Raw genomic sequence first — 14,197 nt, 5'->3', positions numbered from 1 at the left:
CTTTAGAAATCACACCCTCTACCGCGCATTGTTGTTCCATGTAGTCAAGCCCTAAAATGCTGAAACTCTTACATAAGTTCCTCCATTGTCTTCTCTGCAGTCTCTGGAGGCCAATGCATCATCGGTACTGATTGCAGCTGGACTGAGAGCAAGAGGGGAAAAAATAATTCAACAGTAAAGGAAAGAAAGTGGACGTGACTAGAACGCAGTAACCTGATGCAGTTGAGGCTATATGGGATGAGTAGAGCTGGAACAGAAGTTAGACGAGCTTGACTCCTGCGTGCAGTAAGAGTAGTTTTTAAGCTCAGTGTTAGTGTGGACCCATCACAGAGAGAGAGAGAGAGAGATGGGTGGACTCATCTTTCCAGTTGCTGTTATTCACAGAGGCCAAAAACCTTGTTAGCTTGGAGCATTTGCCTGTCTCACTCCTGAGTTTTTTTTTGTTCTCAAAGGAACTAACATTTATAGTATCAGAGGGGTAACTGTGTTAGTCTGGATCTGTGAAAGCAGCAAAGAGTCCTGTGGCACCTTATAGGCCTGGTCTACACTACGCGTTTAAACCGATTTTAGCAGCGTTAAACCGATTTAACCCTGCACCTGTGCACACAACGAGGCCCTTTATATCGATATAAAGGGCTCTTTAAACTGATTTCTATACTCCTCCCCGACGAGAGGAGTAGTGCAGAAATTGGTATTACCATATCGGATTAGGGTTAGTGTGGCCCCAAATCGACGGTATTGGCCTTCGGGCAGTATCCCACAGTGCATCATTGTGACCGCTCTGGAAAGCAATCTGAACTCAGATGCACTGGCCAAGTAGATAGGAAAAGCCCCGTGAACTTTTGAATTTCATTTCCTGTTTGCCCAGAATGGAGCACTGATCAGCACGGGTGGCGATACAGTCCCAAATCCAAAAAGAGCTCCAGCATGGACTGTACGGGAGATACTGGAGCTGATCGCTGCATGGGGAGACAAATCTGTTCTATCTGAGCTCCATTACAGAAGACGAAATGACAAAGCATTTGAAAAAATCTCCAGGCTATGATAGACAGAGGCCACAGCACAGTGCTGTGTGACAAGCGTAATGGAAAGCCAAAGAATCAAATGGATGCTCATGGAGGGAGGGAGGGAGGGGGTACTGAGGACTCCAGCTATCACACAGTCCCTGCAGTCTCCGAAAAGCATTTGCATTCTTGGCTGAGCTCCCAATGCCTGAAGGATCAAAAACATTTTTCCAGGTGTTTCAGGGTATATGTCTTCAATTTACACTCTCCCCCCACTCCAAAAGAAAAGGGGGAAAAAAATGCTTCTCGTCTACTGCATGCTGCTGGTAGACAGGGTGCTGCAGCGCTGAACACCAGCATCCCCTTACTGGTAGCAGACGGTACAATATGACTGCTATCCACTGTCATCATCAGCCCGTGAGTGCTCCTGGCTGGCCTCAGTGAGGTCGGCCAGGGGCGCCTGGGTAAAAATAGGAATGACTCCTAGTCATTCCCGGCAGATGGTACAGAACGGCTGGTAACCGTCTTCATCAAAGCAACTGGAGGCTGAGCTCCATCAGTCCGTCCCCCTCTTCATGTCTGAAGAAAAGGTTCTGTCCTGCCTGGACTATCATAGCAGCTGGAGGCTGCCTCCCCCTCATTTTAGCTCAGTAAAAAGTCAGTGTTTCTTATTCCTGTATTCTTTATTACTTCATCACATAAATGGGAGGACACTGCCATGGTAGCCCAGGAGGGTTGGGGGAGGAGAGAAGCAACGGGTGGAGTTGTTGCAGGAGCACCAGCTAGAATGGCATGCAGCTCATCATTTCTGTGGGATCTCTGGGGCTCTGACACAGAGCGGCTGCGCTCTCTGGTTCTCTAGTACACTTGCCCCATATTCTAGGCAGGACTGACTATTTTTAGAAAAAACAAAGAAGGGAATGACCTGGGGAGTCATTCCCATTTTTGTCCATGCACCCCCGGCCGGCCGACCTCAGCGAGGCCAGCCAGGAGCACCCATGACAGCAGCAGACGGTACAGAACTACTGATAAGCATCATCTCATCGCCAATTTACACTGGCATGGCAGACGGTGCAATAGGGATGGTAACCGTCTCTGCTACCTTGCAAAGGCAAATGAATGCTGCTGTGTAGCACTGCAGTACCGCCTCTGTCAGCGGCATCCAGTACACATACAGTGATAGTGACAAAAGGCAAAACGGGCTCCATGGTTGCCATGCTATGGCGTCTGCCAGGGCAATCCAGGGAAAAAGGGCGCAAAATGATTGCCTGCTGTTGCTTTCACGGAGGAAGGATTGAGTGACGACATTTACCCAGAATCATCCGCGACACTGTTTTTGCATTGGGATCTCAACCCAGAATTCCAATGGGCGGGGGAGACTGCAGGAACTACGGGATAGCTACAGGATAGCTACCCACAGTGCAACGCTCTGGAAATCGAGGCTACCCTCGGTACATGGACGCACACTGCCGAATTAATGTGCTTAGTGTGGCCACATGCACTCGACTTTATACAATGTTTTACAAAACCGGTTTATGAAAAACCAGAATAATCCCGTAGTATAGACATACCCATAGACTAACAGACGTACTGTAGCATGAGCTTTTGTAGGTGAATACGACGAACTGGGTATTCACCCATGAAAGCGCACGCTCCAATACATCTGTTAGTCTATAAGGTGCAACAGACTCTTTGCTGCTTTAACGTTTATAGAAAATCAGTACAAAAAAATTTAGAGGAACAGTAATTTTATTACAATAGGAAATATGAGCTATTTTGCTTCTCATGCAGAAATGTCTTCCATCAATACATCTAATAATAAATAGCAATGCTACAGGCATTTAATATAATTATATAGCCATCTTCACAGGTGGAGGAAAACATACTGATTGATGTCAGAAAAAGCTACAATGAGATCTTCAAGAGGTGGCCTAAAAGGACACTAAAGTGATTCAGTCATGATTTGATATTCAAGTTATATCTATGTAGCTAGAAGTATTTAAAACTGATTTTCAAAATAGTTAAAAATACCTGTCATTTTTTCACTAGTCCCACATCGGTAAACTGTGCTGGTCCCTCCCTTTCAATCGGAGCAACCATGATGCTAGTATTTCAGTTTGGACTTTCTGCTAAAAGTAGGTTAAGACATAGGAAATGCAGCTTTATCAGTATAGGTTGAAAAATCATAGAATCTTAGGCCTGGTCTACAATACAAGTTTATATCGAATTTAGCAGCATTAAACCAAATTAACCCTGTACCAGTCCACACAAGGAAGCCCTTTATATCGATATAAAGGGCTCTTAATACCGGTATCTGTAATCCTCCCCGATGAGGGGAGTAGCACTGAAATCGGCATTGCCATTTCGGATTAGGATTAGTGTGGCTGCAATTCAACAGTATTGGCCTCCGGGCACTATCCCACAGTGCACCATTGTGATCACTCTAGACAGAAATCTGAACTCGGATGCACTGGCCAGGTAGACAGGAAAAGCCGCGCAAACTTTTGAATTTCATTTTCTGTTTGCCCAGAGTGGAGCGCTGATCAGCACGGGTGACCATGCAGTCCCAGAATCCAAAAAGAGCTCCAGCATGGATCATACGGGAGATATTGGATCTGATTGCTGTATAGGGAGACAAATCTGTTCAATCAGAACTTCGTTCCAAAAGATGAAATGCCAAAGCATTTGAAAAAATCTCCAGGCTATGATAGACAGAGGCCACAGCAGGGACTCAGCATAGTGCTGCATGACAAGCGTAATGGAAAGCCAAAAAATCAAATGGACGCTCATGGAGGGAGGGATGGGGGACTGAGGACTCAAGCTATCCCACAATTCCGGCAGGGTCCAAAAAACATTTGCATTCTTGGCTGAGCTCCCAATGCCTGAAGGGTCAAAAACATTGTCACGAGTGGTTCAGGGTATATGTTGTCAATTTCTCCTCCTCCCCTGCCGTGAAAGAAAGGGAAAAAAATCGTTTCTCACCTTTTTTCAATGTCACTGTATATCTACTGGATGCTGCTGGTAGACGCAGTGCTGCAGCGCTACACAGCAGCATTCCCTTCCCTTCCCGATGGCAAATGGTGCAATAGGACTGATAGCCGTCATCATCCCATGAGTGCTCCTGGCTGGCCTCAGTGAGGTCGGCTGGGAGTGCTTGGGCAAAAACGGGAATGACTCCCAGTCATTCCCTTCGTTAAGCTTTGTCTCCTGGAGACTCAGTCCTGCCTGGAATATCATAGCAGCTGGAGGCTGCCTCCCCTCATTTTATCTCAATAAAGTCAGTGTTTCTTATTCCTGCATTCTTTATTACTGCATCACACAAATGGGAAGATAACTGCCATGGTAGCCCAGGAGGGGTGGGGAAGAGGGAAGCAACGGGTGGGGTTGTTGCAAGGGCACCCCCTAGAATGGCATGCAGCTCATAATTTCTGAAGCATGTCTGAGGCTCTGATCCAGAACGGCTGTCCTCTCTGGTTCTTTAGTAGGCTTGCCCCATATTGTAGGCAGGACTGACTCTACTTTTAGACAAAATGTAAAGAAGGGAATGACCTGAGGAGTCATTCCCATTTTTGTCCATGCGCCACCAGCCGACCTCACCGAGGCCAGCCAGGAGAACCCATGACAGCAGCAGATGGTACAATAGGACTGGTAACCGTCATTGCCAATTTCCAAAGCAGCAGACAGTGCAACAGGGCTGGTAACCGTGTCTGCTATCTTGCAAAGGCAAATGAATGCTGCTGTGTAGCACTGCAGTACCACATCTGATCAGTAGCATCCAGTACACATACGGTGAGAGTGAAAAAAGGCTGAATGGGCTCCATGGTTGCCATGCTATGGCATCTGCCAGGGCAATCCAGGGAAAAGGGCGCGAAGTGATTGTCTGCCGTTGCTTTCACAAAGGGAGGATTGACTGACAACATTTACCCAGAATCACCCGCAACGCTGTTTTTGCCCCATCATGCACTGGCATCTCAACCCAGAATTCCAATGGGCGAGGGAGACTGCGAGAACTATGGCATAGCTACCCACAGTGCAATGCTCCGGAAATCGATGTTAGCCTCGGTACATAGATGCACACTGCCGAATTAATGTGCTTAGTGTGGCCACGTGCACTCGACTTTATATATCTGTTTCCAAATACCAGTTTCTGTAAAATCGGAATAATCCTAGTGTAGTGCAGTGTAGACATACCCTTAGAAATGTAGGGCTGGGGACCAGAAGTCATCTAGTCCATCTGAATCAGGATTAAGTATGCATATGCCATTCCTAACAGGTATTTGTCTAACTAGTTTTTAAAAGCCTCCAAAGAGATATTCCACAGCCTCCTTAGGTAACCTTCCTTATAAAGTTTTTCCTAATCTCTAACCTAAATCTCTCTTGCTGCAAACCAAGCTAATTAATTATTGTCCTACTCCCAGTAATCATGGAGAACAACTGATTGCTGTCCTTGCATTCAAACCTATTTCAAGGCATGCTCTCTTTTTCCCCCCAACACAAAATTTCATTTTATTTTAAAGATATGCATTCAAAGAGGTGCCACAAGCTAATCTTTAGTTAGCATTTATCTGTTGCAAGTTTCTTAATAGTACATCACTACTTGGGAAGATGCATACACCCAGTACTGTATTTCACAGCTCTTCTTTTAGAAGTATATATAATAAGGTATTTGCAATGTATTGGGTGAGGTGTCCACTGCCATTTAGGAAAAGAATCGTTAATTTGCATATTAATATAATCAAGATTTAATTTTTTGTTTTAGAAAAAGGCATGTTTGATTTTGACTGACTTTGCACTTCAAACAGTAGTTTCTTTACTTGCAAAAGTTCTGGATAAGATACAACTCAGAGAAGGGACATAACTTGCATACTATTACTATTAAATACAACTGTTTTGTCTGAAGTATAGAAAGTCCAGTTAAATCAGCAATGGTCAGCATAAGTAAACTGTTCTGTTTCCACATTCAGGCTAGTCTCCCCAAATTACCTACTTCAAAACAATTAGTAATACAATCAAAACACTAGAGTCTAGTCCAGTCTACTACTAAGTGCAAATACTGAAAGACTAACTAACTAACTAACTAAATCTCCCAGGGAAACAAAGCAAACACAAAAGCACAACATTCCTTCTTTGGGAATGAGGGACAATCTTTCTCCCAAGGTCTATCCAAGTCTTCATCTCTAAGCCCTCGTCCAGACTAACCCGCGGCATCGGCGGGTTAAAATCGATAGCTCGGGGATCGATATATCGCGTCTAGTCTGGACGCGATGTATCGATCCCCGAGCGCGCTTACATCGATTCCGGAACTCCATCAATCCGAACGGAGTTCCGGAATCGACACGGAGAGCCGCGGACATCGATGCAGCACCGTCCAGACTGGTGAGTACCTCGATTTTAGAAATTCGACTTCAGCTACGTTATTCTCGTAGCTGAAGTTGCGTATCTAAAATCGATTTTAATACCTAGTCTGGACGTGGCCTAAGACGTTGTCTACACTAAAGAGTTTTGTCAAAAAAAGGGAGCTTTTGTCGACAAAACAGTGAATGCACACACATTCACTGATGCGACTTTTGGTGGCAAAAATGCTTTTTGAGCAAAATTTTTTGATGACAAAGGGCCAGTGTAGACACCATGCTTGACTTTATCACTTTAATTGGCCTCCGGGAGGTGTCCCACAATACCCATCTTGACTGCTCTTGTCAGCAGTTTGAACTCCACTGCCCTGCAGCCAGATAAACTATCATCTGCCCCTCCCACTTAAAATTTTTGAAATTCCAGTTCCTGTTGGCTCAGCATAGGCAAGTCTCATTGCATCTTCCCAGCTGCCCCTGGTGGCTTATCACAGCAAATGCTCTCCTGCTCAGTCTACTCAGTACATGGGGAGGGGCGGCGGTGCAATCCCAGCTGCACTTGAGGTATAGGAATTTTGATACATACAGGCAGATTTCTCGAGGCTTGTGCTAAAAGGGCTATGACCAGCACATGCTGCAGTGCAGAGTGAAAAAAAAAGGAGCTGAGGGCAGGCATGCCATAAGGTGAGGGAGGCAAACCATCAGTCTCATGCTGCACCTAAGACCTGCCAGTTCTATAAGGAGCTGGATGCTATCCCTGGTGGCAACTCCACCTCAACCACCAAGAGCCCCTGGATACTTCGGCAGGCCTGGAGGCAGTGGAAAGACGACCTAACCTGGAGGATGAAGACATTGATGAAAAGGGGGTTAGACAACAATGTGGAGCTCCCAGTGGGGCAGGCAGCCAGGAACTGTTCACTACTCCAGAGGTGTCTGGCTAATCTCAGCAGTCTCTCTCTAGTGAGCAAGAAGCAGGAGAGGCGGCACCTGGTAAGTGGCTGTGGTTTGTGTAGTGCAGAGGTGGGTTCAGGGCTGTGTTCCCTCTAAGCTGCACAGTCTGATGGCTGCCGAGGAGTGATTCAAGTGCTGCGCACATCCAGCAGCATGTGTTCACGTGTCCCTCCCCATGCTGTTTTGCAGCCACATTGCTCCTGCAGCTACTCCCCAGATCCTCCTGCCTGCTGTGCAGAGTGGGAGGTGAGGAGGGGAGTGCTAATGTCAGGGTGTCCCCCTCCCCTGTAGCCCTTCTCCACAGAGCAGGGAGAGCTGTTATGGTCTGAACCAACCTTCTGAGTTAGTGAGTACCATATTTTCTCTCTCTCTCTCTCTCTCTCTCTCTCTCTCTCTCTCTCTCTCACACACACACACACACACACACACACACACACACAGTCTCTCCCCCGCCCCACCTCCGCAGAGCAAGGGAGGGGAGGCAAGGCTCAGGAGCAGGAGCGGTTTCAGTGAGTGCCTTAAAGAGACAGTACACAGCATCTCTCAAACTTCCCCAGCCGCCAGAGCGCGCGCGCACAGACACACAATCTTTCACACTCACCTCCCAACACATACTTGTATTATTGTTGTTACTTCTTGGTACTTCCTGCAATGCACATATATTCCCCGTAATTGTATTCCTTCAAAGTGTGTTATGTTATTTTTTTTGACTGGTCTATACATTTCATAATTTTTCTCTCTCTCTTACTCTTAAATTTAATTCTTCATGAGTAGTGAATTCTAAAATGCGTAAACTGTCCTGGCTGGCACTCTCCCATCCTCAGCCAACACTCACCATCCTTTGGGTGTTCATTAAGATGTGCACTGGCCATGGGTCAGTGAGAAAGTGATTGTTACGTAACAAGAAGTAGATTTTACTGAAATGTTTCAATGATGTTCATGAATTTATAATGCTGTGCATTGTTCCTTGTGCTTCTGCAGATGTGGTCTGGAGGAACACCCCACACACTCCAGCCAACCCTCTCCACTAAATAAGAAAGCGCCCAAGACAGAGCAAAGATGACATGTTCCAGGAGGTATTGCAATTCTCCAATGAAGAGAAAAGGGAGCACAAGGAGAGGAGGGAAGCCGAAAGGCAGGACAGAAAAGGAAATCTGGAGTTTGTTAAGGATGCTACTGTGCAGATGATTAAAGTCATGGAGGAGCATCTTCCCCTGCAGCATATTCAGAACTCTTTTCTGTGTCCTTCCCAAACTCTGCCTGCACAATCCTTTCCATTTCCCAGAACTTCTCAGTTTTCCCTTCACTTCACCTCTGAGACAACTTTCAAAATGATAGCTGGACCTACACACAGCTCTGAAAGTCTGCCCTTCCCTGGTACCTCCTTTCCCACCAAACATCTTTGTATATGTACGTTGTTTCTTGTGCAATAAAAGCTAAGTTTTTGAGCAGGAACTTTTTTGGTTTTTACGAATTGAAATAGCAGGCACTACCAGTACATACACAGGCAGTTTAATAATTTGATTACTGTTGACCAACTGCTTCCTAGGAAAACTACATGTAACTAACAGTGTAGCACCAATCCCTGAGATATACATTACTGGTTCTCATTTTCAAAGTGTTGCCTCAAAGCCTCTCTGATTTGACTTCCCCCTCTCTGGGTCCCCAATAGCCTGGTATCTGGCTGCTCAAAATCAGCAGCCAAGCAGTCTGGCTCAACACTTCACCCCTGAGCAAATCTTTCATGCTTAGCTTCACAAAGATTACGCAACTTATGACCATGGGAATATTATCCTCCTTGAGGTCTAACCTGACATAAAGGCATCACCAGTGTGCCTTTAATCTGCCAAAAGCACATTTCATTGTCATCCAGCACCCACTTAGCCTGTTAAACCATTCCTTACTGCTGTCCAGGTTTCCTGTGTAAGGTTTCATGAGCCATGGCTGTAAGGGGTACACCGGGTCTCCCAGGATCATTATAGGCATTTCAACATCCCTCAATGTAATCTTCTGGTCTGGAAAGAAAGTCCCCGCCTGTAGCTTTCTATACAGGCCGGTGTTCCTGAAAATGCGTGCGTCATGCACCTTCGCGAACCATGCGTTAATGTCAGTGAAACGCCCATGGTGAGCTACAAGCGCCTGCAACACCATGGAGAAGTAACCTGTCAGTCTCCCTCCACTCCTTGCATTCCCTTTTCTCTGCATTGGAGAAGTTCAGTACCTCCTGGAGTACTCCAATTGATGTACTCCATCGCAGGGTAGTCTGGTACCAAAATTGGAATGTGTACACCATCTATTGCCCCTCCACAATTAGGGAAACCCATTTCTCCCAAGCCATCCACTATTTCGTGCACAGCTCCCAGCCATGGTCCTCTGTAGCAAGACGCGATTAATTGCCCTGCACACATGCATTAATGCAGGCCCAACAGTCAACTTATCAACTCCAAATTGATTTGCGACAGACCAGTAGCCAGCTTCCACGGTGATTGCTACACGCTTCTCTACCAACAGGGCAGCTCTCATTCTGGTCTGGTGGCCTTGCGCTGCAGTGTTGGGGCGAGCTCTGCACACGGTTCCAGGAAGGTGGCTTTCTGCATCTGAAACTTCTGTAGCCACTGCTAGTCATCCCAGACCTGCATGATGATACAATCCCATCATTCAGTGCTTGTTTCCCCGAGACAAAAAGCGACAGTCCACCATCTGCAGCTGCTCCGTGAATGCCAAAAGCCATCTAAAGTTGCTCCTATCCATATCACACAGCATGTCAGGCAACTGGCAGTGTTCTTCAGTTAGGAACTTTGTGATTAACTGCACTGCCAGCTGCGATATCTTAATGACAGTTATCAGAGCATAGGAGAGCAGTGTTCTGTAGCATAGACAAGGTCTAAGGTTATCCGTACACTACCATTTATGTCAGTACTACTGACGTCACTCAGGGGTGTGAAAAAGCCACCTCCCTGAGTGACATAAGTTACACAGACCCAAGCACTGGTATAGACAGCACTATATCGGCTGAAGAAGCTCTCATGCCAACACAGCCATTGCAGCTTGCAGGGGCTGGAGTAATTAAGCCAACAGAAGAGCTTTCTCCCATTCGGTTAAAGCATCTACATTAGAGAGCTCACTAGTGTAGCCATAGCCTAAAAGTCACTGTTGTGTCTTTTGAGAGCTCCCCACATTCCAGGACACACATCACTTGTGTATCATTTCAGAAAAACAGATTCAGGTAACAAAACCATACAGACACCCTTTTCAATACTGTAGTTTCTAAGGGGACAACTTTAGAAATGGCAAAGCTGGCTTCAACGTAAAGCATAAAGGTCATTCAAAGATGACAGCTACATTAGCTCTTCTGTGTTCCTGCGCAGCACAGCTAAAATTGAAACCTTCTTATGAAATCTAAATGTTAATTTAACATACAGCACAGGATGTGGATCAGAAAGTACATATTTACATGTGGGATCAGAACTTTGGCCGGTGTAAGTCAGTACAATTCCTTTTACGTCAGTGCTGTAATACTAGCTGATGATTTGGCCCCCCATGTGCAATCACATTTTTCCATAAACATTACCAGAGAAAATAGTATTGAGTTAACAGATTATATATAGCTATAAAATGTGATACCTGTGGAGATTCTTTCCCCTTTATTAGATGCATGATATGTATGCATATTGTTCCGGAATTGCCACATTATATCCAAGACGAGGGAGAGGATGCATGCAATGAAAGCAGCAAACTTAAGTATTAATAAACTTAAACTAATTAATCTGATCCCAATCTATGGGCTGGACAGTGTGCACGCATATGCATGTGTACATAGTTTATTTTTCAGCATTTCTCATGCCACACACTTCGATTACAACTATTCCAACGCTGGATCTTTCAGGACAACAAGCCATTTGATTTAATATCATCCATTTGAACAAAATTGTTGAAAATTCTAAATATTCAAAAGCTAGGAGTACCAAAGCCTCCTCTCTACTACTTCCTCACAAGAACCTAATTCCCTATTTAACATAACATATTATGCATTTTTCCTATGGCTAGGAACTCTGGAAATGTTTTTCCATCCTTGATAGTTGCCTGCCCATTAAAATGCAGTATCTTTTATAAGTTTATGTATGATAACAGATCACCTTTATTAAAGTAATTCTCTTTCCCATTGCTCCTATTTTAAGGCCCTTTTAGTAAATGCCTTTTTGAAGTGTACTCACTATTTATTTTACACAGTCCATTATATTGACATATCAAAGCTATTTGACCAAGACATTAAATCAAGGTATTTTGTTTATCTTTCTATACTGTCTAGATAAACAGGATGATCGGAGCATTTCTGAAATGAGTACGCAAGAGCCCTAAGATTTTGAACAGTGCTAGAAATCACTTGCCAGAAATAGACTAAAAATGGAAGTGGAATCCTCTATCGTGAGACGTTAAGGGCGTAGATATAAAATTAACACTGCTGCTGACAAACATATCTTCTCAAAACAGATTCTTTCCAATCTTTAAAGCTCCAAGCATAAGGTATTCATGATGCCCTGGTCAAACACTTTTATGTTATATAATCTATTTAGACCCTTCTATTCCAGACTTCTTTTACTAGGAAGATAAATAATGTCCAGAAAAAAAAGCTATTAAGAGTTACTGGGAAGCTTCTCCTGAACTGAGGAGCCAGAAAAAGAAACATGAACCAAAGCATTTAAAATGTGAATATTCCCATAGTTTAGGGACACCATCCTCTGATAAATAGAGACCCCCAAAACCCTAACCCAATACTTCGGTAGTGGAGTATGTCTCTTCAAAAATTTAAATTAAGGGGGGAAATAGCATTTTTAAAAACCTAGCTCAATTTCCTGACTGAGATTGACAGAGAAACTCCTTTGCACCCCTATGAGAGAGAAACAGCAGAGCAGTACCCCCTGAACAATTTCTGTATACACACATATATACATGGAATGAGGATCTTGTGTTCATAACTCCTAAAAAACTAAGATTTTCAATGTTTCATCTCTTTCTTTTACTGATTAAAATTTTTCAGCAAGAGTTTATGCACAGTATAGAGGGGCTTTACATTGCATTAGGCTCATAGTACACATGGTTCTGTATTATGGGTTTTTTTTAGAATTATGAATAAATATAGAAAAACATTAAGGGTAACGTTTCCCAAAGCTTGAATGACTTAAGTATCTAAGTCCCAATGACTTTCAATAAGACTTTGAATCCTGAGTGACTAAATAATTTTTTTAAATTTTACTTGAGGCCTCAATCTTCCAATTAGATTAAAAGATTTTTGCAGTAATCTCACTGTTCAAATTATCACAAGAAAGGAAGTCATGGAGTTTTTATTTATGAAAACTCCTAACACGATCTCAATGGCCAGAACACAGCGCCACCTCATGAATGAGTAGCACAGGGAGAATTATGTGCATGGGTGTGGTAACAAAATGCATATATTAGTGTCTTAAACAAAAAAAGACTTTAAATATATTTATCCCTGACAGAGAAATAGAATACATGTGTACATGCATTTATTAAATAAAACACTTGAACTGTAAATTCAAATTGCAACAGAATCTTTCACTTAAAAATTAGTATTTTGGCCAAATTAAAAAAAAACAATGGTTTGTAACACTTAAAAAGTGTCCTCTTTAAATACTTCTTTTTAAACACTAAAGATTTAAATGCAATTTATAACAAAAGAATTATTGTACATGTGAGGGATTAAATGAACATGTGAGAGATGCATGAAAACCCAAGTACAAAACTTTCTTTGGAAAACTGTAAACACGAATAAAAAAAAATAAAAAAAGGTATCCTGTAAATGTAAGGCTAGCTTTATGGAGAAATTCTGTGACTATTTAATGAGACACAAAATAATGAAAGCTTCTGTTAAATATGTCTTATGATATTTAGTAAGCTGTGTAGATCACAAGTTTTAAAAAGCTTGAATCACTTCAATAATGACTTAGCATTTAAAGATCAATTCATAAATGTCTTTTTCAACATTAATCTTTTACACTGCAGACATTTACGATTTTAACATTTATGATAGTCATTAACAATATACTGCATATTTGCTATTAAGAACCCTTGCCTATATTACTGCAAACTTGCAACAGGTCAGATCTAACTTCTGAACACAAATTGTGATCCTTCATGATTTTAGCAGGGACGATAGAAAGATAGATTAGATAGACAGAGTTCTATTTGTGTCTGCCCTGGGAGGTCATTTGAGGGGTTAGGCTTTGAGAGACACTGTTTCCACTCTCCACCCCTTGCCACTCCAGCAATTGAGGCAAGGGTTCTATGCACCTTAAAAAAAAAAAAAAAAAAAAAAAAAAAAAAAGCTGCTTTTTTTTTCTTTTTGAAGATGATTTTGGTAAAAACTGAGTTATTCTCCAGAGTTTGCTGAGAAAATTGTCTTACCTTCTAGTTAAAATCCTGTTTTAACGAAGAGGGACAGCTCTGATTGTAATGGTAATGGTTTTGATTATTTAAGACAGATCTAGCACTACATTCATTAATTTGTTTTAATATGCAACGAGATTTACAAGTCTACAGCAAACAAATCTGTTAAGCTAATTTAAGGTACCTGTACTCAAATGACAGAAGCCAGCTGGATCATACAATCTTTTACTGTACCTGACCTGCTAGCTTTAGAACTACATTTACTGCTCTAACACAGAATTTCTTCCGAGAGCACAACACATGTATTAGACCCGTACTCATTTTAAAACCCAAACCATGAGGAAAACATTTTATAAATGACAAACCTGTCCATAACTAGCTTGAAACAGAAACTTCACACTCAGAAATTCTTTGAGATCTTAAATCTGAACCATGTAGCCTACTTTGCAGAAGCCTAACAAAGTATAAATGAAGTTACTTAGCCCC

At 43.0% G+C, this 14,197-nt stretch overlaps 1 protein-coding gene across 2 annotated transcripts in view; it reads right to left on the bottom strand.

The window, feature by feature from the left end:
• Positions 1-14,197, bottom strand: part of RCAN1 (regulator of calcineurin 1) — an 83,701-nt gene that overhangs the window by 54,459 nt on the left and 15,045 nt on the right. Inside the window, exon 2 of one of the 2 annotated variants that reach the window (XM_030578340.1) lies at positions 9,768-9,936. The exons of the other annotated variant lie outside the window; for it this stretch is intronic. Within the exon in view, the coding sequence (XP_030434200.1) occupies positions 9,768-9,929 (162 nt within the window). The 5' untranslated portion in view covers positions 9,930-9,936. The remainder of the gene's footprint in view (positions 1-9,767; positions 9,937-14,197) is intronic. 2 annotated transcript variants of the gene reach the window in all.

This window comes from Gopherus evgoodei, chromosome 1, assembly GCF_007399415.2.
Source record: "Gopherus evgoodei ecotype Sinaloan lineage chromosome 1, rGopEvg1_v1.p, whole genome shotgun sequence".
NCBI lineage: Eukaryota > Metazoa > Chordata > Testudines > Testudinidae > Gopherus > Gopherus evgoodei.
The sequence above is the reverse complement of the archived record's forward strand: the minus strand, read 5'-3'. Positions and strand labels throughout refer to the sequence as shown.